The 24,839-nt window shown below is 42.0% G+C and overlaps 2 protein-coding genes across 13 annotated transcripts in view; both read right to left on the reverse strand.

Moving 5' to 3' along the window:
• foxp1b (forkhead box P1b) overlaps window positions 1-8,747 on the reverse strand; it is a 152,683-nt gene extending 143,936 nt beyond the window's left edge. For 6 of the 12 annotated variants that reach the window (XM_047332986.1, XM_047332997.1, XM_047332995.1 and 3 more), the window contains exons 1-2: window positions 8,335-8,742; window positions 4,257-4,335 (exon numbers count right to left, since the gene is read on the reverse strand). The gene's annotated coding sequence lies outside the window, so the exon portion shown is untranslated. Of the gene's footprint in view, window positions 1-4,256; window positions 4,336-8,334 lie in introns of all 12 variants that reach the window. The other 6 variants (XM_047332992.1, XM_047332989.1, XM_047332985.1 and 3 more) reach the window with 4 other exon arrangements.
• Window positions 8,748-14,907: 6,160 nt separating this feature from the next.
• On the reverse strand, window positions 14,908-24,839 carry LOC118309585 (eukaryotic translation initiation factor 4E type 3). The gene is made up of 7 exons (XM_035631897.2): window positions 24,509-24,839; window positions 22,857-22,929; window positions 21,644-21,738; window positions 19,082-19,142; window positions 18,916-18,982; window positions 18,657-18,812; window positions 14,908-16,484 (listed from the first exon to the last, which is right to left on the reverse strand). The coding sequence occupies exons 1-7, from the start codon at window positions 24,673-24,675 to the stop codon at window positions 16,435-16,437; spliced, it is 669 nt and encodes a 222-aa protein (XP_035487790.1). The 5' UTR covers window positions 24,676-24,839; the 3' UTR covers window positions 14,908-16,434.

The following is a 24,839-nucleotide window of genomic DNA, read 5'->3' on the forward strand; positions in this document are numbered from 1 at the left end:
CCATCCCTAATATAAACGTGTTCATCCATTCATACAGTATCGGGGTCATGAAGCTAAGTCAGCATTAACCCGTTCAGATAAATTGCAAATGCTGGTTACTGAAACAGATATTCAAGAGCTTATGTGAATGTCTCGCAGCCTATCCTACATTACAACCTCTTTTTTGCAGCTGGCTTTTCCTCAACTGTAAACACTAATTTTGTTTTTGACAGGTCACATTTTACACATACGCTAGTGCCTGTTGTTACTGCTGCTGTTATGTCACCTAACTGCGAGTGTATGTGTGTGTGTGTGTGTGTGTGTGTGTGTGTGTGTGTGTGTGTGTGTGTGTGTGTTTACTGTCAAGACAAAAAAGCACATCGATCGGTCTTCTGAAACGGGAGAGTACTGCCAGTACTTGGTTATTACATAAAATGCCGAAGTTCCACCTATAATCTTTCAAACATGTATTAACAGAACAATTTTTGTTTGGTAAATCTTGCACCTCAGATGGATTTGTTCATTTCATGTCAGTGAAGTTTTAAGTTAGGTCCGCATATTGATGTATTCACATCTTACATTAAAAAACTTATTCCAATTCATACTGGTGAATTGTTACACCCCTCCTATTTAGCTGTATGAGCAAAGTACACGCAGCCACTATCGACCCCCCTTGCCGTGGAATCTTAACAGTAACTTTGCAGTAGTATCACAGCAGAGGGATGCATTTCCCATTCGCATAAGGGAGCAGAGGTTTCCCCCAGTTTCTGCTGCTGACCATTTCAAACTTGCTGCTAACTGCATGTCACGCAGCCGATCGCTGTGCCTGCTGCTGTGTGACTCTGGTGAGACCTGAGCAGGATCAGCGGCTGTCGCCTCCCGTCTAAAAAGGGACTTTACACACATCAGGCAGCCTCTGACGCTGAGCCAGTCTGTGAGGGCCACAGATGTATCACACTTGACAAGGATCTTTGTGTGGATGTAGCACTTGATTGATTAACACAAGCCCCCAAATAGTGTGCAAGCTGCAAACCTTTAAAAATCCCCAAATTACTCAAAATAAATATTGAAGTTGCCTTAGTCTCGTCATCAGTTTTGTCTTCTCTACCACGATTTAACTAGTGCGTGCTAAGCAAACTAGTGGACTGAGGATGGACAATCCAGAGCCACAGCTATTCCCAGCCAGGGATGTGTTCAGCCAAATGGCTACAATAAACAAAAACTGTGGAAACTGGACTAGGATAAAAAATTTAAAAAAAAATACCTGATCACAATCTTATTCTTTTTCCTTTGGTAAAAAAAACTCTTAAGCAAAGTTAGTCAGAAGATTGTGTCATAATCTCAGCCAAGAATATGGTTAATTATGAATATGAACAGTGAGATCACAATTATTCCACTATGTCCGAAATCTCCATTTACACCTGTCGGGTCAGAGTATTGTAATATTGTGATGAATAATGAATGAAGCACTATATTGTAATTGAATTGTTACAATATTTGTTAAAAAAAACTATTGCAAATCCTTAGATGTCTGTGAACGAGGTAAACTGTTGTTAAGTGTTTTACAAGATTACACTGTGAGACACGATTTGGCAGAATTTTACACCCAAGTAAAATGAGAATTCTGGCACAGTATAATCACAAGGAAATGCAAGAATACCACTGAATTATTATCACCCAGCCCTGACAAAGTTAGAAATATCAGCAAAACCACATCAGAGTGCTTCTTTAATCACAAAAACAACAGTGACAAAGTGTTTATCTAGTCAGCACATGCAGCATAATTGTGGCCACACTATCTGCTTAAACACATGATTCCATCTGAGGCTAATCTGTTGACCGAAATGATAAACAAAAAAATGACTCCTGTGAAAATAGCTATCTGTGACCGAGTGGCTTGGGAATGGAGCCCCGCCCTGTTTACAGCAGTGAGAACAAAAACAAACTCCCTCCAAGGACCCCGGGCGAATGCAAGTCGCACTCTCCAACCGACGCGGGCAAACAACAACAACGTCTGAAGATCTACTGGGAGGGCGGGCTATCAAACAACAGCCGTCAGCACACAAAAAACAAGGTGTGCATCTCTGTACGTTCGAAGGAGAGAGAGAGAGAGAGAGAGAGAGAGAGAGAGAGAGAGAAAGCGAGAGTCTGTGTGAAAGTGGAATTGAGCAGCAAACTAAGTCAAACACCGCCCCCACCGCCCCGGTCTCAGGTCAAGTGAATCATCAGGGGTCAGGGAAGATACCGTCACCACCTTCCACGAATAGCTCACGAAAACCACATCAGTGTGACTTCACCGTGGCAAACTCAGTAGTTTGAGAACACTCTCCCTCGGCGAGCATGGGAAGGCGGACAGAGGAGGTAATGAATCTCAGTTAACAAGGCCATTATCAGAGGAGGAACTGCATCACCAGGAGGGACTCCGAATCCACACGGCCCTTACCTCCACTGGCCTCTTAATGCTGCTATTAACTGCTCAGGTATACTGGTAACAACTGTACCAAAAAAAGGAGCGCAAAGATAAAAGTGCCACGCGTCTGATGTGGCGCTGTACATCACCACGGTAAACAATGAGACTGTATAAGGGACACAAGCCCAATTAGCCATCTCCTCTCTCGCCGCTGTCAAGTGTTTAAGCAGCCGACGAGGATGATGATAGTAACCTGCATACTTTCATCCGTGCTCCAGACTCATCAGCACCTCTGTCGGAGCGCCGCACTGCATCTTGGGTAATTACTGCTTCCCAATTACCACCCAGCTGGTAAATATATATCAAATAAACAAGCAACAACCAGTCAATTAGGAGCAGCCTTTCATAATGGGGGGTTCAGAATGATGTTCCGTGTGCAGACGGGGGGGAAAAGCGGCGGGCAAACTGAGCATTCGGCATCAAAGTGAACTTAAACGCAGTCAAGAGCGCGTCGCAACATCACCGCTTGTAAAATAATTAAATCACGTGTGTGTTTGAGGCTATTAATGTGCACCTCTCATTAAAGGTGTTTTGATGGCCAACATGGCAACAGTGCCGTTCCACCACGAGTTGAAACTGAAACATTGGCCTTTCCTTCACAGACGTATGAAGAAGGACAGCAACATTGTTGGATTCAAAGGCAAAAGAGAACAGCTGCAGTAACAGTCTGTCAACAAAAATTTGCATTGCTGCTCTCTCCTCGTCTCCGTTGCTCTCTCCTGTCTCTCCTCAAGCCCGCGGAGCTGCCGGCTCAGATCTGAGTGCTCTGATGGCTTATCACATAGCGAGCGGCGGGCTAAGCTGGAGTGATGCGCCCAAAAGACATGATCAAAGCGCACCAACTTTGCACCCAGCAATGATGATGGAGGAGCAGGCCCTGCCATGTTATGTTTCTTATTAGGGCTGCTGGCTGCCAACTGAGAACACAGTCGAGGAGTCAAGGATGAGGCCCTCAAAGATCTACTCCTGCAACCTCATTCTACATTACACTGTCTGCTGCACTTAGCAGGGTTTAAGTAGTAGCATGTGACATTTCCGTGTGAGCAAATGTAAATTCCGCTGCTCTAATTCTCACACTGATAAAGCGTGGCGATGATTTCACCCATAGCCAGATTACGAAAGCTTTTATTTTGAAGCATCCAGTTTTTGATAGGTCTTAATATCTAAGAAAAAGAAAAAGAAAAAACTTTTGGTGCAAGTGAAGATTTTTACAACATGCAGCAGCATAACACTAATTTGTTTGGTATATACAGAAGCACAGAAGAACCACTGCCGCTGGAAACTAAAACTATTTGCTTTGAGCTCGCTATGTGTCACAGATCTAACCACACTTGTTTGACGAATCAAACCACACAACTTGTCATCAAATAACGCAAAGAATAAGTTAAAACTTCACAAACAAACGCCTCTGAATGGCCCTTCTCACATCCTCGAGTCACATTTTCTATTTCAGGTAAGTATCACATCCCACACCTATGGAACACATGAGAACCACCAGTTCAATGAACTAGTCTATTTCCAAAATTAGACTAGTGTCATCACGATATTTCTCGTCTTCGTTTGACTATTCCAAAATTGCCAGGAAACAGAAATTCATGCCCAAAACTATAATGTTGTACAAAAAAAAAAAATACTATCAGGATCTACATCACTTCATACAATGTCAAGTTTTGGTCTAGAGGACAAAAGAAGTGGGTAGAGACAGATATTGATTAAGAAATCCGAGCTGCAAATTACACGCCGTAGTCTGAACATAAGCTTTTGAAAACGCCGTGGACGTTCAAACAGAGAGAGAAGAATCACTCACAGTTCTGACGTTATCAACTTTCACTAGTGGCTTTAGTTTGTTCCCAAAGTGGCCAAGTTCACTTCCTTTCCATGTTGCCCTGGAACGACAAGCAAAACAACATGTGAGTATATTCAGGTTATGCCTAGGTAAAAACCAGAACCTTGTCAGCCTAAATTTTCATTGACATTTGACAGGAAATGAAAGCCGCGTTGTCCCGTCAGGCGTTCAAGGCCTCATCATAAAGAAACGCAGACTTGACACAAACACATACTGGACAGCTGATAGAAACAGGTGCTGAGGTTTGGCCTGGCAGCTGAGCACAGCTCGGAGCATATGGTGGAGCCCCTCGTGTCTATACCAAAAATGTCTGTAGCTTACCTGCATCATTCCCAAAACATACGCAAGTGTTGTGCTATTAAAAAAGCTCTGATGTTGAGTTAGTGTTTATTAAGAGGCATCTTGCACTCACTCAAAAAGAGAACAGTTAAATCACTTGAATAAAAGTAAAAGTTATTGGGTTATAACCTGAACATAAACCTGAACAACTGGACTAAAAAGTTAAGAGAAAAACTTGCACTTAGTCTGTTCATTAATTTACTAATCATTTTCTAAATAGACTGTCAGGTTTTTTTTTTAATTGGTGTGTCTGAATTCAAAAGATAGCAATATTTTTAAAAAGTTAATACTGTAACATTTTCACTTTCACTGTAGTCTCTACCACAAATATAAAATATCATTGTAAACCACAGTGCAACACAAAATCTCACGTTTATTTTTCTTTTATTCAAAGATTGCTTCAATAAAAAAAAATAAACACTTTCTGCTTTGGTTCCAAGTACCAGATGAGTATCTACAAAAAAACATATTTAACCTTGATTAAAATACAAGGTAAAATTTTGGGACATTACTCTTAATTTGCTAAATATTTTTCATGGTTCTTAATGCCCTAATGATAACCTGCTGTTACTAAATGATGAGCAGCCCTACTCCAAAACTAACTGTTTGTCAAACAGCAGATTACTTATTACATTTTTAAAAATACAGTATATATATTTAAAATCAGCACACCATCAATTAATTTAATACAACAACTTGATTGGATTGATACTTTGATTTTTACATATTTTCCAACAAGGGACAAACTGTATTCCAGTGGTGTAGTGTATTCTTGAAACACAACACACCAGTGGTAAATTCATGCTGTAAGTCAAATTAACTGATTGTAATTGCATGTCCCTTCTCTTTCCATGCAGATGACGTTTTTTTTCTTTTTTTGTCAGCACCCCTCCCTTTATTAAGGACAGATGACAGTAGAAGAAAGTAATTGATGACTGAACGAGTTAATGGCCGTCCTGAGCATGTCGCAGTCCTCAGTCGCAGAGGCAGAGGAGGCTGCACGGAGCTCACCTGAAGCTGTCCACTCTCTGACCAATCGTCTGCCCGGGCACACTGCGGGGGCCGGGACACACTAACCTTTACCCTGGAAATATTGTTCAGCTTCCCTTTTGTTTTCACTTTCATTCATGTAACGCGGCTCTAATGAGCGTGCTTGCCCTCGCATTCCAATTGCCAGTACTCTCCCCCCCTTTTTGTGCTGTGTGAATCAAACATGCAAAAATCACATGACAAATTCATTTGCTCGAAAATTCCCTTTATTCAACTGTCAACCGCTTTGCTTTGGGCAAAAATTTAAAAAAATTAAAAATGCTACGATCAACTGGTTTCAGTGCATCTTGTAACTGAAATTGAGTGAGGAGTGAAAGCTGGCAAATAAATCTGCATGGGGAAAAAAAATATTTATATATACTGCAAATACACAACCCTATTCCCACACTGGACCGAAAATAACTCTCCTTATCATTCAGCTGCAAGCAAGGGGGCACAGTCAGTTTACGGCCCCTCCGCACCCAGCACAGGGTATTTCTATGTGTGTTCACAAATACTGAGCCGTCAGATGAAAGCGAGGGCCGCTCCACTCAGGGATGGGAGTCCTCACGCTGAATGCATTACTTTCTTACTGGTTGAACCTCAACTCTCCGCAGAGAGGAGCCGAAGCCTGAAGAGGACAAACTAGAAACGAGGGCTTTCCAAATAACACAAAATCACAGATTGTTTAGCGTCGAGGATCTTGCGTCATTACAATGCATACAGCTGCTCTTCCTCAAATTTCAAGCTTTTTTTTTTCTCCTTTTACTTTGCTCCCTGCCAACTCAATTTATTCAGTTGTAGCATGGGAACAGAAACTACAGTCAGTCTCATTTCTTGACGCAGACGCATGGGGACGGTGTAAGGTTGTTCCCATCAGAATCTGATAAAGGCTGAATGTCTGAAGGTAAAAGCCGTGTCAAACAATAAGCCTGGAGACAACAAACAAACAAACAAACAAAAAAAGTTGCAAAGAAAGTTCAGCCTGTGTTTTAAAACCTGGGTCAGCGTTTGTGAAGGTCCGTTTCTGCATAAGTGAGCACACAAACCCCTGTGCCTGTTCAAATAGTCTGCAGCTCTCCCTCTCTCGGGCAGCTCATGACAACAGCCCAGCAGCAGCACTGTTTGATCTCCCATGTTTTCCTTAATCTGGGTTGTCAAGGTTCGCTTGTTGGAGGCTGTTTACTTTACTTCTCCTTCAAAAAAAAAAAAAAAAAAGAAGTGTTGGGCTTTTTTTTTCTCTTCTTCCCCCTCAGACAATGAGTAATCCAAAGGCCAAGAAGGAGGGAGCCCTGCCAGCGACAGTTGTTAAAGCTGCAGTTTCCCTTTTGTACATTTTCAGATGGCTTTAGTCCTGCTGTTACCAGATGCCAACTCACTGTGTGTAAAATATTAGCCCAATGCTTTCATTCCTACACCTATGCTATTCACTCTCAATGCACATATATAATTAACACTATGAATATGAATATATATATATATATATATATATATATATAGTCAGATACTAATTCTCTATGACTTAACAAATGAAAAATAAATCAGCGTGGATTTAGTTTATGGGACATTTGTTTGTGATAAGTATACATTTGAAAGCTGCACAGTCTCTTGCTGGTGTCCATTCTTTATGTAGTACACCTGCTATAAAATACTAATTCAAGCACGCAACAGATATGAAGTATTTTGAATACACCATGACTCAACCTTGAGTGCCCACATTCGAACGGACAATGACACGAAGTCAGTACAATGTAGTAAAAGTAATTCGCTTGGTTGCGACAGCAGCGAAAAACTTTTTTAATGCCGACTTGTGACTTTCGCGTTGTCGCGGCGCATGATCAAAGGGAGGAATCCGCGAGAGCCCCTTTGTGCGAACGGGAGGTTAACTACATGTGTGAGCCGAGTCGCGGAGCCGGGGGGGCAAACGCACGCAGCCCCCACGGACACCGGCGATGGGACACAGCAGCACCGTGGTGGAACCAGCCGGACTCGACACACCGAAGACAGTTCCACGAAGCACAGTTAGCTCAGCTGTAAAGTCGGACTCCGCTCGATCGCTCGCAGTTTGGAGGACTTCGGCTAACACGTGGGGCGGGGGGACGACGCTCCTACTCTGGTCCCACTCCAAAAGAAATCACGGCACTCAAAACGTCCCGGTTCACTTGAAAGAAGAAGAAAAGAGAAACGTGTTCAAACCCTCAACAGGTTTACGCACGCAGACTGTCAACGGCTATCGCTAAGTCGGCACTTTAGCATTTCATAGTGAATATTAAAGGTGCATTTCCCCCCTGGTGATGGTGGTGGTGGAGGGGGGGGGGGGTGGTCCCCGTAGCAGCTTCAACTCAAGTTAGTACGCGAACTTTGCCCACAAGAGAGAGAAAACAAAGTACAAACACGTTGTACTTGTTTCGCACTTTAACAACCAGCACGTGAACGCGACACCGACAGCCGCCGTACGTGGCCACGACGCAGGTGTTTGTTGATTTGTTTACTTCGCCGTTTCCTTCCGAGTGGGACAGAAAATGAAAAAAGGCTGGAGACAAAACTCTCCGTGTGTGTGTGTGTGTGTGTGTGTGTGTGTGAGTGCAGCGGCGGCGGCGGCGGCGGCAGCAGCAGCTCGATACGACACAACAAAAGCTAATGTTAACATTGTGATAATAGTGAAACTTACCAGAACGGACAGCGCGTCACAGAGCAGCTAGCAGGCGCACGCGGAGGCAACCGACTCGCTGGTGTTGGTCTGTGTGTGTGTGTGGGTGTGTGTGTGTGTGTGGGCGACCGAAATCCCGTGCACGCGAGCTTGTGTACCGAGAACGCGTGCGACAACAAATCACACACCGTAAACACCGCCCGCCGCGGAGGTGGCGGTGGCGGAGGCGGAGGCGGGGGGGGGCTCACTCGCTAACCAACTAACTTAAGTACAAGGAGAAAGGAGGTGATCTTACCGAGGGCGTCGAGGAGAAAACAACAACAACAACAACAAACAAAAAGAAACGTTTCAAAAAAGGAGCAAAATGGAGTTTCACGCTCGCTTGGCTGCCTCGCAAGGAGAGGCGCGAGCTCCTTTTCCCCCCTCAGTGTTGTTATTAGATTTAAAACACGCCAAGGGGGGGGGGGGGGGGGGGGGGGGGGGGGGGGGGGGGGGGGGGCGGGGGGGTTGGGTTGAGAAGAAGAAGAAGAAGAGTAAAAAAAAAAAAAAAAAATTAAAAAGGAAGAATCGCGGATTTGGATGTTGTTGTTTGTGATGTTTCCAAGTCCGTGACGTCACATCCACCTGCTGGGTAAACAACGTCGCGTCGCCCGTCGCGGCTCCTTCGCGGGAACAGTCGCACTCTGCGGGGAAATGTAATGATATGCATTCGTTTCTTAGCCGAAAGTGTGACAGCGGAGAAGAGAGGGGCGGGGGGGGGGGTCTCTGTCAGAAACGCTAAAATGTCTAAAGCTGACTAATTACGACTGAGGCTCGAGGAACTGCTATTATTTCACTTTTTTGGGGGGTTGATCTGATGTTCATCATAACTGTTCCTCCCCAAATCCTCGCTGCAGAAAGATGAAAATGCGTTGGCACTATCGTCGGAGATGATGTATTTTAATTTCTGCTGTGGGGAGTTAACTAACTCGTGTTGGCGGTTTTCTTTAAAAAAAAATGTTTTAAAAAAATTAAAAAAGAGACAGTGCAGAGAACCAGAGAGCAGGTTCTCTCACTGTGATCTGACCTGTGGGGCCAACCTCTCATCATGTGCTCGAAGGTGACATGTCGTGTCAGCAAAGTTTTGAAGAATCTCTGCTTGACTTTTTATTTTTTACTTTTGAATTTTTTCTGTTGAAAAGTTTTGCTGATTCCCAAACAAGCCCCATTTCCATCCTCGTGCCAGTCACAGAGAAAGAGCAGAAAGCATTATGACAGTAATTAAAGTCTCTTGTCACTTGCCCCCTGAAGAGGAGAATTACCCTGGGCCGGTTCAACAGTCCAGTTAACACTCGTTTTAAAGCAACATTAATTTAGTCTCAAGAGAAAATATTTTAAGTCGGGGTTTTTTTTCCCCCTCTCTCCTTTTTTTTTGTCCTTGTACAAGGTCTGAGACACACATCAGCTCATTTCACTGTGAACGACATCACGTTTATCATGGCTGCATCTGGGAGGAATAGTGCTGATGAAGACTGTTTCTTAGTAGAGAGCGCCACCCTCTGGCCACACCCCGTCACAGGCAAGAAATACTAATATTTCAGCAGAACAGCCACTTTATCTGTAGCTTGTGAGTAAATGGTGATTTTACTTTAGATTTACAATCCTCTTTTGTGTCTGTTTTCCTTAAATATACCAAACCCTTCAACGCACAGGTGTTTTTTTTACAGACACACTGATGTACCTTCAGTCTTTACATACAGTATATCACAGACTTCACGTCAAAGCATAGTATGTAACCTTCTCAAATTACATTGACAATAACAGACCCCTAAATTACATTTTTGAAATTACTTTTAGGTTCCAAAATTTTTTTTTTTTTCTTGATTAATCGTAAAGGTGTTAACTACATTTAATGTTTATATTGTTTTAACCATGAGGTACTGTAACTGCTCATTGTTTAGAACCAAACATTATCATGCATTACAGAAATCACTAACGTTTGTGGTGATTACAACGTGTTTGCAGTGGAGTGAAGTTTTTAGGCATGTCTTCATTCTCATTGACAATGCTATTAAACAGGCCTTAGATTTGAGGCAAAGTTCTCCTCTGCAGGGAATCTAACACACCGTTGCTGCTCTCACCATCACAATAAACTATAAGAGAGACTTCGTAAACAAACTTCGTAAATTAAAACCTTTTTTTTTTATAAAATTTTAAATTCCTCTGCTTTTAAGACCATTGGGAGGAAAACATCTGGATCACCAACAATTTTCAGCAATTATGTAAAAAACTTTTACAGGGTTACATCATCAACATAAATCCATTAATCTTAATGTTAAGGTGCTTCCATCTCATTTCAAATGTATGTCTATATATTTTTTAGTTAGTTTAGTTAGTTTTGTTGATAGTTTTTTAGACTAAATTCCTTTTACTTGAGGATGGCTTATAATAATAATGTTGATATTAATAATACTACTACTACAGAATAATAATCATAATAATTATAATCATAATAATAATAATAAGCCTGATTTTTTATATCAGTTTTAACAAAATTACAAAAAGGATTAAAAACAACAATAAAACAACAACTGAACTAAATTAATGTAAATTCACACAGAGATGAAAAAAAAAAATTAAATAATCTTTATAGAAGGGATTTAAAACAGATCGTACCGAGTCTAATCTCCGCTGGAAAGTCGATCTGGAGTTCGGGACAACCTTTGGTGAGCAGTCAGGCTCTGGGAATGAGCGGAAGGCGACTATCAGCTGATCTCATGTGTCGCCCAGGCTCATGGGGAGTTAGTTAATCCTTGATATAAATGGGGCTTGGTTGTACTAAATAAAGCCATAAAAGTCATCAATAAAATGTTAAAATCAATACAAAAAAGAATAGGGAATCCAAGGCAACAAGGCCAGAATTGATGTCATATGGTCACCTTTTCCTGAAGCGGTAATAATCCTTTAGCAGCAGCATTTTGAACCAATAAATGTGATACAGTGAAGCCTGTTTGGAGGGTATTACAGACATCCAGTCGTGAATAAAATGAAGGCATAGACGAAGCTGTGTAACCCCTAAAATGCTAGTATTTACTTTTATTGTAAAAAGCAACAGTGAACCGTGAACAATATCAGAGGGATAAACTGTGTCCCGGCAGAGAAAGGAGCAAATTTTTGGGTTAATGCCTTAGGTTTGGATCAGTTATGGTAAGTCTCCATGCAAATGAATGCAAGTCTACTGTATGTAATGTCCCTAAAAGTGACATGTGACAGCATGTGTGTATTTTGTTTTTTTCTAAATGCAATGAAATATCCTAAATTCCACAGTTCAACTCTATCAAACTAAAAGTGATGCCATATCCCCACTTGTAAAGATCTGCTGTATATATATATGGTTGCTAGTAGCCTGAAGGCAAACACATCAGTATGCCACCATACCACCTACCACCACCAGTAAGTCGTGTTTAATGACCGAAGGGCCCAACACAGCGATAACTGATGAGGCTGAATACCAAAGTGATGGATGTAAACATATGAATTAAGGGAACTGAAAGAAATACATAACAAAAAAAACAAAAAAAAAATCCCAACACACAGACGCATCTTGAAAGGGGAACGATTTCATCTGTCGATGTCCCAAAGAGAAAACAACAACTTTGTCATGAAACTAAAAAAGTTTTTATCTAGTTCCAAGTGTCAAACTCTGTGGGGGAAATAATATTTGTTACTTTATGACCTTTTATCTCTGTAATAATATGTATCATTTCTATCATATTTCTTACAGGGGTGGTGTAGTGGTAAGCACCTTCGCCTCACAGCAAGAAAGGTTCTGGGTTCGAATCCCGGTTCAAACCAACCGGGGCCTTTCTGTGTGGAGTTTGCATGTTCTCTCCATGTCTGCGTGGGTTCTCTCCGGGTTCTCTGGCTTCCTCCCACAGTCCAGACACATGCAGAATGGGGTCAGGTTCATTGGAGACTCTAAATTGACCGTAGGTGTGACTGTGAGAGTGAATGGCCTGTGATAGGCTGGCGACCTGTCCAGGGTGAACCCCGCCTCTCGCCCAATGTCAGCTGGGATTGGCTCCAGCCCCCCCCGTGACCCTTAAATGGATAAAGCGGTAGACGATGGATGGATGGATGGATATTTCTTTCAGGATTTGAGCCAATCTTTATCCCCCCCCCCCCCCAATTGTAAACATTGGTCGTGTGCTGTTAATTAATGAGAAGTATTGGAACGCAAGTGCAGCGTTATGAAGGCAAGCTAACACATGACCTCAGCTTTTCTAATTCTTCAGCGGCTTGATGTGCATGTCAATACTGGATGTTACTGCGCGCCCTCATCTGTACCCGACAACACATCTGTGTCTGAGTTTATCATCCTGCCCTGCCCCTGTCACGCCGCCGATGTGTCGCGTGGATTAAGGCCCTGACTTGATGGAGCGTAGTTGAAAATGAATCGAGGATCACTATCAGTTACGTAACGGCCTCTCCGCACACAACAAAGTAATTAGCTCTCTGTTAATTAGGTAATTAAGCAAATGAATAGGAGCTCCTCTTGATTTCCAAAAGGGGGCCGATGGCTTTCATACAGCGGGTTTTCCCTCATCGCTGCTGGGGGCTGTGGCGTTCAACGTGTAATGAAAGGAAGAGGAGTTCTGCGGGAGATGTACAGATGATGGCCAGTGCAGAACTGTCCAGTGAGTGAAAGGACAAAAAAAACCACCTCTGCAAATATGCCTGCGCAATCAATGTGGCACGGCATCTCCCTAGTTTCAGAAATGAATTCTAAATAGATCTATAAAAGCTATTCAAAATAGCTGTAACGATTACAGCTGTCCATCTTGAATTTGTCCGGATGCCCTAATGTGTCATCTTGAAACACACACCGACAGATCAACGTGAAAAAAAAGGTGTTTTTCTTTTGTATTTGCCTTGATTGGCGTGTTCCAAATGTACAGTGTCCGATGTCAGAGAGCCCACGAGGACATCGGTGTCTCTGACCATGATTTATGAAGAATCAGGTAGAAATTGGAAAAACAAGGAAAGACTACATTTTAAAAGTGGCTTCTAAACGTTTAGGCTATATTGTACAGTGCATGTGCAGAACAAATTTACGTATACAAACTACTAGTTCTACCATATCACTTTGCACTGATGTGTTTGTGTATCCATGTTAAACCGGATCACAGGTTTTCACCAGAACATGAACATGAGTCGGAGAAAGTCAGGTGTGTTTCCAACAAACGGGTTCGATGAGACCTAATGACGCCACGCTCTGACCCAGCATTTGCAAGAGCGTACAAAAGTGTCAAAACCATAACACCTTCCACATTTTATGACAATGCATGTAATGTACTTGAAAGTGTTTTTCTGTTTGCGTTCATAAGCTTCTCAAATGAGTTATGGCAGGGTTCGATTGTAGCAGGAATGACCAACTATGGCAGCTTCACCAGCATCCTTTACAGTTACGTTTTAAGCTATGGTGAGGTGTTGCTTTTTGAAATGAGCGTCCGTAAATATATGGACAAATCATAGAAGAACTGGAGCTGTTACTGACTCTGGATACAGTACGTGAGTTCTGTGTCCAAAATGTAAGCCTTTTCAGTTGGCTGTGAAAGTGCATGTGCGCCTCATTAATGCAGAGCAGAAAGTAGGTGCACTCTGCACTGGTTTTCTAAATTACTGACAAGCCCCTCCGAACGCATTTCGTAACCCCGGGGGGACACGGAGGCACTCGAAAAAGACCTAAGCATGCTGTTCATGTAATTGCTCCCCCGTCGGCCTCTTCGCAGGAGACTTTCACATCAACTCCCGCGTATGCGGTCGTCAGACATGTTACGAGATCAAAACAACTAATCTTGGTTTTGGTCGGGATGTTTGGGTTTTTGTCAGATTTACTGGGAAAACATTGGAATGCTGTTATTGTAGACTGACTGAAGAATTTACATCGAGGAACTTTCAACACAAGGGATGACTGTTGAAATGATGCTATCATATATATATATATACATATATTGAATTAACTTGAAATGCTCTATTTGGTACATTAAAAAAATAGAATGAATTAATATATGTGAATATGTATACATATATAAGCAATCAAAGAAAATTCAAATAAAATATGCCTGCTGTGTACATCACAGCCTTTCACAATATAATAAACATTAGCCCTTGACAAATATATATATATATGTATAAAATATACATGCATGTATAGGCAAATGTTGCTACTGGGTGTGAAAATAAACAAACTTATTAGCCAAATTAACTTCATAGGGTCATTTAAAAAAGAATTACTTTTGGTTAAATTTCCATTTTTCCAGGCTCCTAGTATTAGGCTTGCTGAATCACAGCGTATTACAGGGACACTATTGCTTTTCCTACTACACATCAAAGTCTGCGGTAAGAGAAATACTTACTCACAAAGTGAGAGAAATCAAAAAGTAACGATCAAAAGATTTTTGGTCTGGAAATTCCATCACAAAAACTTAATAGCCATTGCAACACACCTGACCTCTTCAAGTGTTACAGTAACATATACCCTTCATGCCAGAATGGCAACACAGACATTTGTTGTTCATGATTGTACTGTGCAAGAAGAATCACAGATAAGAATTTACTTTTAATTAACATTTTATTCACTTTGTCCATGTCACTGCAAAAATTTAAAAAAAATCATGTTTACAAAGGAAATGTCTCATAACTAAGTCATCAACGTTGAGCTATAAAAGTGGTGCGAAATACAATAACACCAGAGGCATTCAGTTTACTGTAGCCTGCGCTGGAATAAAGCAGTAGAAATAGTAACTGTGTGTTAACTGTGTTAGTGAAGGTAACTTAGACTGCGTGGTGAAATTACCTTAAAAAAAAAATACACAGATTGTTAAAAAAATGCATTTGTGCTTTCTCTGTTAAAATGGTGGTGATCGTCAGTAACGACACGATCGATCGATCACGTGAGGTGAGTGAAACGTGTACTTTCTTTTCAAGCAGCAATCTCTACACTGACTCAATGACTATTGCTTCATCTCTTATTTGATTTTTTTTTTTGATGATGATAACATTCGACATATCGCATCAACATATAATCTTAAATAGGGGATTACCATGACCCAGTGTTGCTCCCTTAAGAAAAAAAAACAAAACATAAAAAGCTGCATTCTTCTCAGTGATCTATGGCTGCGAGGACGCGGCCCAATAGGCACCCTTGATTTATTGGTAGGGGAAACGGGTATCAACAAGTGCTAGAGGTGCACGGCTATTTGAGCAAAATAAAAAGTGCAGTTATCTCGACAGAGTGATACACCAGACACGGCGTGACTCTCTGTGGGAGAACAGAGGGTCTGCTTTCAACACGAGCACTCAAAGAAATGTCAAATGCAGTGCGGCTGGGAACATTCAAAGAGGCACCTTTCACGACGGATGTTGCCCTTTAACTAAAAAGAAAATAATATCTTCGAAACCAGATCTTAAGTTTCTCTGGGCCATATCTGTGCTGGAACATGTCGTGATTCCCTATGATGGCTTCGTAACCGAGGGACGCTGTGACGGGGATAGGCAGTCGTCTGCAATATTTCAAAGCGTGATTTAAGTTCAACGTAGTCGGTGAAGAGTCACAAAACTGAACGGGACAATCATCCTCAGACGAACGTCAGCTCAATAAAAAAAACACTTTCAACACTAGGACATCAAAAAGGTGATTTGGCACTGAATAAGCTGACTTCTATAAACAGATATATCTAACATATCGAACAGTTAAAAGGTACTAGGTTATGTAGCTGCTGCCTCTATACCAGGGACACATTGTGAGGTCCACAGCCTGCCAAGAGAGCAGGACCATGGCAGTGCAGTTCATTAGAGGAGGAAGTCTAAACCAACATCAACTAATGAACTCCGGATGAGTTTGGTTTTTTCCCGCTGGATACACACATTCTCTGAAGATCTCACAGCTTTAGGGGCCACGTCAAAATGAAACAAGGCATCAGTCAATAAAAGTTATAAAAAAATATATCGATATTGTCCTCGTTGAATGCAAAATAGGATCCTTGATTGGGTTGGGGGACAGAGCCTTTACGTCTAGGCAGGGACAGAGTTCAGGCTTGATGTTGTTTTAAAATTAAAATTAAAATTGTGCATTACAATCTAATGTCTTCTTGAGCGTCCTCCCTCAAAGGCATGATGTTCCATGTGAGCTGAAAAAGTCAAAGTGATTCATGGTGAAACCTTTCATGTGTTCAGCATAAATACGGATCATTTTAACATGCAGGACACGTGTTAGACCATGACCTAAGAGTGTTATATATATAAGTTATATATCCATCCCCAGAAATGATGATTAAAGGAATATATCAGGGTAAATTTCATGGATTCAATGGAAATTCTGATTAACCTTCCTTATTCCTTATAACCAATCACAAAGTTAAGTATAGAGCTGCAACAGCTAATCGATTAATCGATAACTAAATTAATCACCAACTATATTCATAATCGATTAATGGGTTCAAGTAGTTTTTACGGGGGAAAAGTCAAAATTCTCTGATTTCTGCTTCTTAAATGTGAATATTTTCTGGTTTATTTGCTCCTCTATGACAGTTAACAAAAGAAAACATCATCTTGGGGTTTTGGGAAACACAATTTCTTTTTTACCATTTTATGGACCAAACGACTAATCGATTAGATAAAATAATCAACAGATTAATCCATTATGAAAATAATCGTTAGTTTCAGCCCTAGTTAAGTATTGTAGTTATTATTTTGATACCAAATATTGAAGCCTATGTGGAGCAGGTATGAAGGAATATTGGGCATTTCTCTTTTTTGCAACATCATTGAAGCCCTGATTAACCTACAGGCATATAGACATGGTAAGGGGTGGGGAACCTTTTTCCTTTCAAGGGCCATTTTATCTTTTAAGGGCCATAAGCCAACTACATTATTGAATACATACACTGCATCACTCTAACCTATCGATTATCATGGCAGAACTGCTTTTCTGCAACCTATACGACTAGGTTTTTGTTTCAAAACCTAAATTATCTCCGTCCCGACGAGCATTTTGGTTCCGTATCATACATAATCTCCGTCCACACGAACGCACCTGAAAAACTTGTATAATTCTAGTGCACTGGGCATGTGCGTGCCGGTGTAACCAGATTGTCTACTCAGCAGTTGGTTGCTTAGTAACAGAAAATTTAATTAAGCGAGACGCGTTTCCAGACTTCTCTGTCTTTAGGCACTTGAAAAATTTGTGGTAGTGTTGACAGCTGGTTTTTCAGGTTTGGGTCACCCGGCCTTTGCTAGAGTCCATTTTGAAAAGAGCTGTACACAGCATATTTCAATGAATGTCACCTCCGAATGAGAGAATTCTCAGGACGTGAATTCAGATTATAAAATTTGAGCAGAGGGAGTTTGCTGTCCGTTTGCTTTGAGTTCGTCTTCGCTTTGCAGCTGGAGGACCTCGTTCGTCAGTTGTCAGGCACGTCAGGTGGTTCCACATTAAACGGCTTAATAAATACGACAAACTTCTGTTTTGTTTCCTTTTGTCTACCTCTCATGTCCTGAAACCTCTCGTCAAACGCCTGAAGCTCTTTTGCAAACTTGTCAGGCGTATTCAGAGTCATAGCAGGTTTTTTGCACACAAGGAACATTTTTACTTTCCCTGGTTCTAGCAGAAACGATGCTCCTTCACAAAATGCTCCTCCTAAATGAGGTTTCAGCTTCTTAGCCAGTAGCTCGCTGTCATCTGAGCACATTTGTCCTCTCAACTCTCCCTGTTTAGCTGCATGTTTCCAGGTGTAATAATGCCGAGATTGGCCTTTCCCCCCCCCCCGCTGCGAGCACGTCTCTGCAAACTAGGCACAGTGGCTCGTCTTTTATTTACAATACTAATTTGTGTCTTGAAACGTGTCATATTCCACATCTACTTTCATTTTCTTGACAGTCGCCATGATGCTTGTCAGCAATGGCACGCAACACCTATGTGTGTGTGTTTCATTCACCATGAACGTGTTCTGACAGGCGAACAGCCAGGAGGGACAACCCTGAAGTAAAAGTAAGTCTAACATTTTATGTCATTTTCTTTTATCACGTAAAAAAAAAATCGATTGCTGTCATAAAAATGACTTTTCCTCTTTGTTTTTTTCATATTTGTGAATTGTCTCACAGGCCCGGAGGTTACCCATCCCTGCCCTAAACCCTCCGCTGGGTTCATACATGCTCCAGTTGAAACGTGCATAATTCAGTCTTTCATTTTCTACCGTCTCACTTTTATCATAAGAGTCAATAGCTTCCGACAAGGCATCTGCAAAGCTTAGACTCACTTCTGTCTCTGAATCCAAAAGGAACAATGAATGAAAAATACTTACACTTATAAAAAACAGCTTTAAAAGTTATATGCGGCAAGAGTTCATAGACTTTTGCCAAGATATTTGCTTCGGTAGCCAGAGTTGCGTCTTTATTCCAGATTTGTACGACATCTTCCCGATCGCGAACACTAACACTGACGCCAACAACCTCATCATCTGTGGGGGAAAAAACAGAAGAAAAGAAGCAGCAGCATTGTTAACGGCACATAAAAGTTACATTAGTACAAAAGTAATATTTGTGAAAAGCGGAGGACTGTACCTGAGGAACAGTAATCTGCAAACTGCTCCCCAATAGTGGCAAGTAACAATTCTTTCCAAACTAGAGACTGAAACAAGAAGAAGCACAAGATTGATAATTCAGTCTTTTTTTAAATCAGGTGATATTTTTGACATGAGAATTAAGTTAAACAAAGCACAACACCTACAGTGCTTTCTTTTGGTATTTTCATCTTCCATACTCCTCCTTTTGCATTGCTTTCTTCTTCCCTGAGGAGAAGATGATAACAACCTTAGATACTGTGAAGAAAGATCAGTTTTACATTACATATTGAATATGCAAATTTTACTTAAACTAAAAGACAAGATGAATAAAGTTGGTTAATGTAAGTAGCTGTCAAAATGAAAAAGTGTCCCTCCAAATGTCCTTGTAAATGTAATGACCTTAATGTATGCACCACCATGCAACGTGATAAACTGAGGGTCTCATAATAATGAATATGGTTTCAAAGAATGACGATGGAGTGAGAAATAAATTCATTTCACATCTCTTTGAAGTCGTCCAGGTGTTGTATTGTATTGATTCAATTAGCAGTCATGCATGTTCAATTCAACTAGAGGAAATCTTATTTTAACAGGTTATAACTAAATGTATATCTATATAAGTTATATGACAAACTTAAATAACTAAATATCAGTTATATAACCTAAAGTATAACCCCAAAAAAGCACCGATTGATTGAAAGGTCGTTGACAGGAATCAGCTGGTTTTCGTCTTGTTTATCCATGACCAGTGACCAGCTGATCATTCTCAGATATATCACAAGGACACAAACACACGTCGTTGCCGTGGAGGTTCTTCACTGCGAGTGAAGAAGACACAAAGACCAAGCTAAGCAGTGGGGAACAAATACGATAACATTCCGAAAAACAAACTTAATCACACCCTATCACCCCGCAGAACACGTGCAATTCAAAAGGTTTTATAAAATGCAACACACTAACTGAGCACGACATTCTTTGTACCAAGTAGGTGATGCTTCTGGGACTTAGCGTTAACCACAAATGTGAAGAAATGTCTGGGTCCCACACCGATGCCCATCTCACAGCCACATCCGACACATTGTTGCAGCGGTGAGACAGATAAGATCAGGGTTCATGTGGTGATTTAAGCACAGTTGAATCAAACTAAGAAACGACTGCAGAAAGATGCTCCTGCCAAGATGGAGTAGCACTTACTAGGACTGTACTAGAACATTCATTCGTACATGGGGGAAGTTCATATTCAAACTAAAATGACCGGTTTGAATACAAAATACACTGTCTATAAGCGCACCAGAACGTCTGAAGTAGTTTGTCTCGTGATCCAGCAGAGGGCGCTCACTGTCAGCTCGACCTATTGCAAGTCCTCTTGAACCATCAGTGAAGTAAATCAGAAATGAGCTACGGTTAAAGCCGCATTCTTAGGGCCGCCACCAGCTAAGAGATCGCAACGTGATTGATTGTACACCCTTCTTCGTCGTTTTTAGCGGCACCTTGTGCTCCGGGGTTTTCCCTTTCCTTTGACAGTGGCAGATATTAAATTGCGGCAGAAAAGCAAATGAACAGCGGTAGATGTAGTGACTTTTTTATTGTAGTGTTGTCGTTTTGATAGGTTCGAAAGAAGTTGTCGTTTGATGTTTTAATGTACAACGACAACTAACCCTTACCCTAACCACAGCCCTTACCGAATTAAATGCTGAATTCAAATGCATGAGAAGCGTAAAATAAAATAAATGAGAGATGTTACGCCGTTGTCCGGCATCTTTTGAATTCCAGGAGACATGACAACACGCATGCGCAAGCGGTGGACCAAAAGCTCATTCTTATCTGGTTGATGGTACCGTGTTCTCGGTCGCAGACGTACCTCTCAGAAATGTTACGTTGTTCTGCCAAGAAAATGGTGGACACTGGCAAGAGAAGCCGTCCTAAGCGGACAATCGCAACACCAAGGCATTTGAGAAGCAGATTGATGGAAGTATTTTTGGTTCCACACTGAAAATGGCAAAGTAACGGAACAAAGATTAGGCTGTTTGTCGACGTTGTACAAAGCAGATGGCTAATTCTTCTTCTTTCCTTGAGTTTTGGAAAAAGTGACCGGGCCTAGCACCTACAGTTTGCTGCAATCATGGGTGATGCACAGACGCACTCTGGGGCAGAGACACTACAGAGCATGAGCTGTCAGCAATGGGGCTAACTGATAATGGGTTGAGCCTCCTCAAGGCCGTCCATCAACACACAGGTCGGCGGTTCGATCCCAGCTTCCCCCAGTCCGCATGCTGATGTGTCCTTGGGCAAGACACTTAACCCCTAAAAGGTTCAGATTCTGGCAGCTCCAGTGGATGAATGTGTATGAATGTTATAGAAACAAAGGGCGGCAAATAGCAGCGCTGTATGAATGTGTGTCTGAATGGGTGAATCTGACATGTGCTGTAAAGTGTATATATCTGCCAATGTATCGGTATCAGGAATCATGTATTCCCTAATATGGATATCGGCATCGGCCCCTAAAAATCCTCATCAGTCAGGCTCTAATATAAATACAGTCCATTTACAAAACAACTATCTTCTCGATGGACATCATTCCAACCCTTACTCGTTTTTAGAGCAGACGTAGTGTGTAGAGTCCATGTCCGGTTATTACACAGCAGTTGACCCACAGTTATAATTTTCCCTGTGTTCAAGCCAGTGAAAAGGGAACATGATAATATTTACAATAATAACAGTCTCACCACAGTGGCCTCCTTTCCCCGCGCATTAAGTGATAGCTACACCTCAGAGGCAGGGCCAAGGCTGGAGGGATGTTGTTGTACACACTCCAGAACATCTGCAAGCAGAAGAAACACACACACACAAGAAGTGTGAGACTGATGCTGGGACAGGTGTTTGGAGGTTGAAGAAAAAAATCGGATTACGATACATCTGCCCTTAGTAATCTTTTTTTTTTAAACAAAATGCATAACATAAATATAAATCTGTCCTTTTTTTATTGTAATCAAGACACTGGACAGGACATTTTACATTAATACAAAGCTGTCAGTGCTCTCTGGTGGGCAAACTAGGTAAGCGAGACACCATTTCTAAAAGACCTCAAATTCACATGTGTGTACTGCAATTTCCTCTTTACTTAGTGACGGACAAATGGATCAACGTGTGTACACAACGCTAATAACTCCAATATCTACAACATGTTGTTGTTCTATGACAGAATAGAAGAATTTTTCCTCCATCCAGGTTCCATTTAGTTTATTTTAAAAGCGATTCAATTTGAAAATGCCAATAGAGCTTTATCAGGAGAAGGGGCACAATGCTATAAAGCAATGTTTTTTGATAAGCTTTGTATTTTTCACACAGCAAATCAAACACAATTGCATCACACCCTCTTTTCCTACAAGCCTGTTTCACTGCCATGTTTGCGGGGACAATGTTGTACACAAATCTTGAACAATTTTTTTTTTACTATGGCTGTTTTAATGTCCATCTTTATATCTTTGTATTTTATATTAAAATACCTGTCAGTTACTTTTTTGTCCTTTTGTTTTGGCATTTGATGCAACGGACCTTCTGCTTTGTTCACAAGGTGAACGTCTCCATGAAAACACATGGCCTGACACATGGCCATGGGATGATCATATTAAAAAAGCAATAATGCATTCACTGTAACACACAGTCTGCTGTGGACACAGATTAGTTACTCAGCAGCTTGACACTGTTAAATTTCACTAGAAATGCTGATGTAACATGGCCTCAATAAACCTTTGCACTACATTCACAAGTTCCCTGATGAATGGCTTTGATTTTTTTTTCCACCACTCTTGCTTTAACTAACAAAGAACTGCTTATTCCCTCGCACAGATGGAGCTCTGCTCAGGCAAATGTGACAGTTAACCACGACATGCACGGGATCTATTTGCTCTTATGACGATGATGAACGCCACATCTCACCTGAACACTTTGTACCGTGTAGATCTTCTTCAGATTGGATTCACATTCTGCAGCCGTCGTGCCTGGTAATGACCTGGAACAACGAGTGAAGACTGTTTCAGCCGACAGATAGACAGGATGATACGTGTGCTGCACGCACACACACACACACACACACACACACACACACACTACTGTACATACAGTGTAGACTGATGACTGATTATCCATTTGAAATTAAAACTAAGTACAATACTTACAATTTTGAGGTTTATTAAGGATCATGCATCTGATCATTTATAAAGTCTATTTTCATGCCTGTATAGATTATATGGTGCATATGATAAATACACCAACAACAATGTTCTGTACAAGTATACAAGTTCGTGGACAGCTGTGTTTCAGGGCCAATGACTCACATTATAATTTTCAATTTACTGTTTTTTATTTTTCATTAAAACCAAAACCAAGTCTTTTGCAGGTGTACACTTTTCGTGGACAGCAGTGTTGTAGGGCAGGTGACTCGCATTGTTATTTTCAATTTACTGTTTATTTTTTGTTTTTCATTTAAACCAAGGCTTTTGTATGCGTGTACTTTTACAGGATCCACAAGGGGCGTTGAATCAGGAGCAACTGGACTTGGTCGTATTTTCTTCAAAGGATCATAATTCCTTCACCACCACAGCTTTATGTACTTGTACCCGAGTACATTTAATTGTTAGTTAAACTGTTGACTATTTGGTTTTTTTAACAGTCTATCAAATGTCAGAAACTAAACTAGTCATCATGAAATGCATTATGGTTGCAGATTCATAATGGAATTAAATGTGATTGCTTCAGTCAGGGGACTCTAATGTTCCTGAAGGGGTTCCAGGAGCCAGGGGGCCCGGAATAGGGCTTGACCGATTATCGGCGCTGATATCGCCCAATTTTACGGTTATCGGTATCGGCCATTTTTTGTGAAGCCGGTGTGCCCATAAGATCATTTCATTATAAAAACGCACTGGTCTGGCTCTGCTGCAGCCGCACTCACAACTCTCTGACCTCTGTCAATGCCCCCCCCCCCCCCCCCCCCCCCCCCCGTGTTTGTCTGTTTGTTTGTTTGTTCTACTTCAAAATAATGCTCCCTTTTTGGGGGGGGGGGTCTTAACACACAAACGTGTCATAACACACAAACGTGTGTCGAGACGGTGACTCCTTATGACACTTCCTTCTCGCTTCGGACAAATAGCGGACACGGACACCTTCAGATCAGCAGCTGTCGATATCGGTATCGGCCCCCGAGGGGGACATATCGGTCATTATGTCAACATGACATAATGTATTTCCAACGGACCTGTCCTGCGCCAGTGGAACAGTGGATCGCAGCAGACTGTCACAGCCCCCCCCCCCCCCCCCCCCCCCCCCGTCCCCCCCCCCCCCCCCCCCCCCCCCCCCCCCCCCCCCCCCCCCGGGCTGACGGACTCGGACGCGGTAACACGGACAGAAGAAAAGGCGGTCGGCGTCCCGCTGCGTCCCGCTCCGGGAGGCCTTCGCTCGAACCGTGGCCTTCGTCTTCGCGTCCGGGGCTCTGCTCTCGACGACGACGCGGACGAAGCGGGGATAGCTTTTGTTGTTGTTGTTGTTGTTGTTGTTGTTGTTGTTGTTGTTTGATTGTTTGTGTGTGTGTGTACCTGTCCAGCCAGAAGGTCCAGGGCGAGTGCAGGGGCAGCGTCGCGTCCTCTCGGTGTTCCTTTGTGATTTTGTCCAACTCGCTCTCGTCGATGTCGATGTCGCTCGCGGGGGAAACCGCGGGGCCGCTCGGGGCGCCCCTGTCCGCCTGGCCCGCGGGAACCGCCATTGCCGCCGACGACGACGAGCTACGCCTCTCGACGGTGAATCCGCTGGAGAAAGGAAAAAAAAGAAAAGAAAAGGCACTAGAAACAGCCGGGTTGTCTTTATGTGGAGACGCAGAGACACACAAACACACACTAACACACACTAACACGGCGCCTCGCTACCACG

The sequence above is a fragment of the Scophthalmus maximus genome, chromosome 6 (assembly GCF_022379125.1).
Source record: "Scophthalmus maximus strain ysfricsl-2021 chromosome 6, ASM2237912v1, whole genome shotgun sequence".
In the NCBI taxonomy this organism is placed as follows: Eukaryota; Metazoa; Chordata; class Actinopteri; order Pleuronectiformes; family Scophthalmidae; genus Scophthalmus; species Scophthalmus maximus.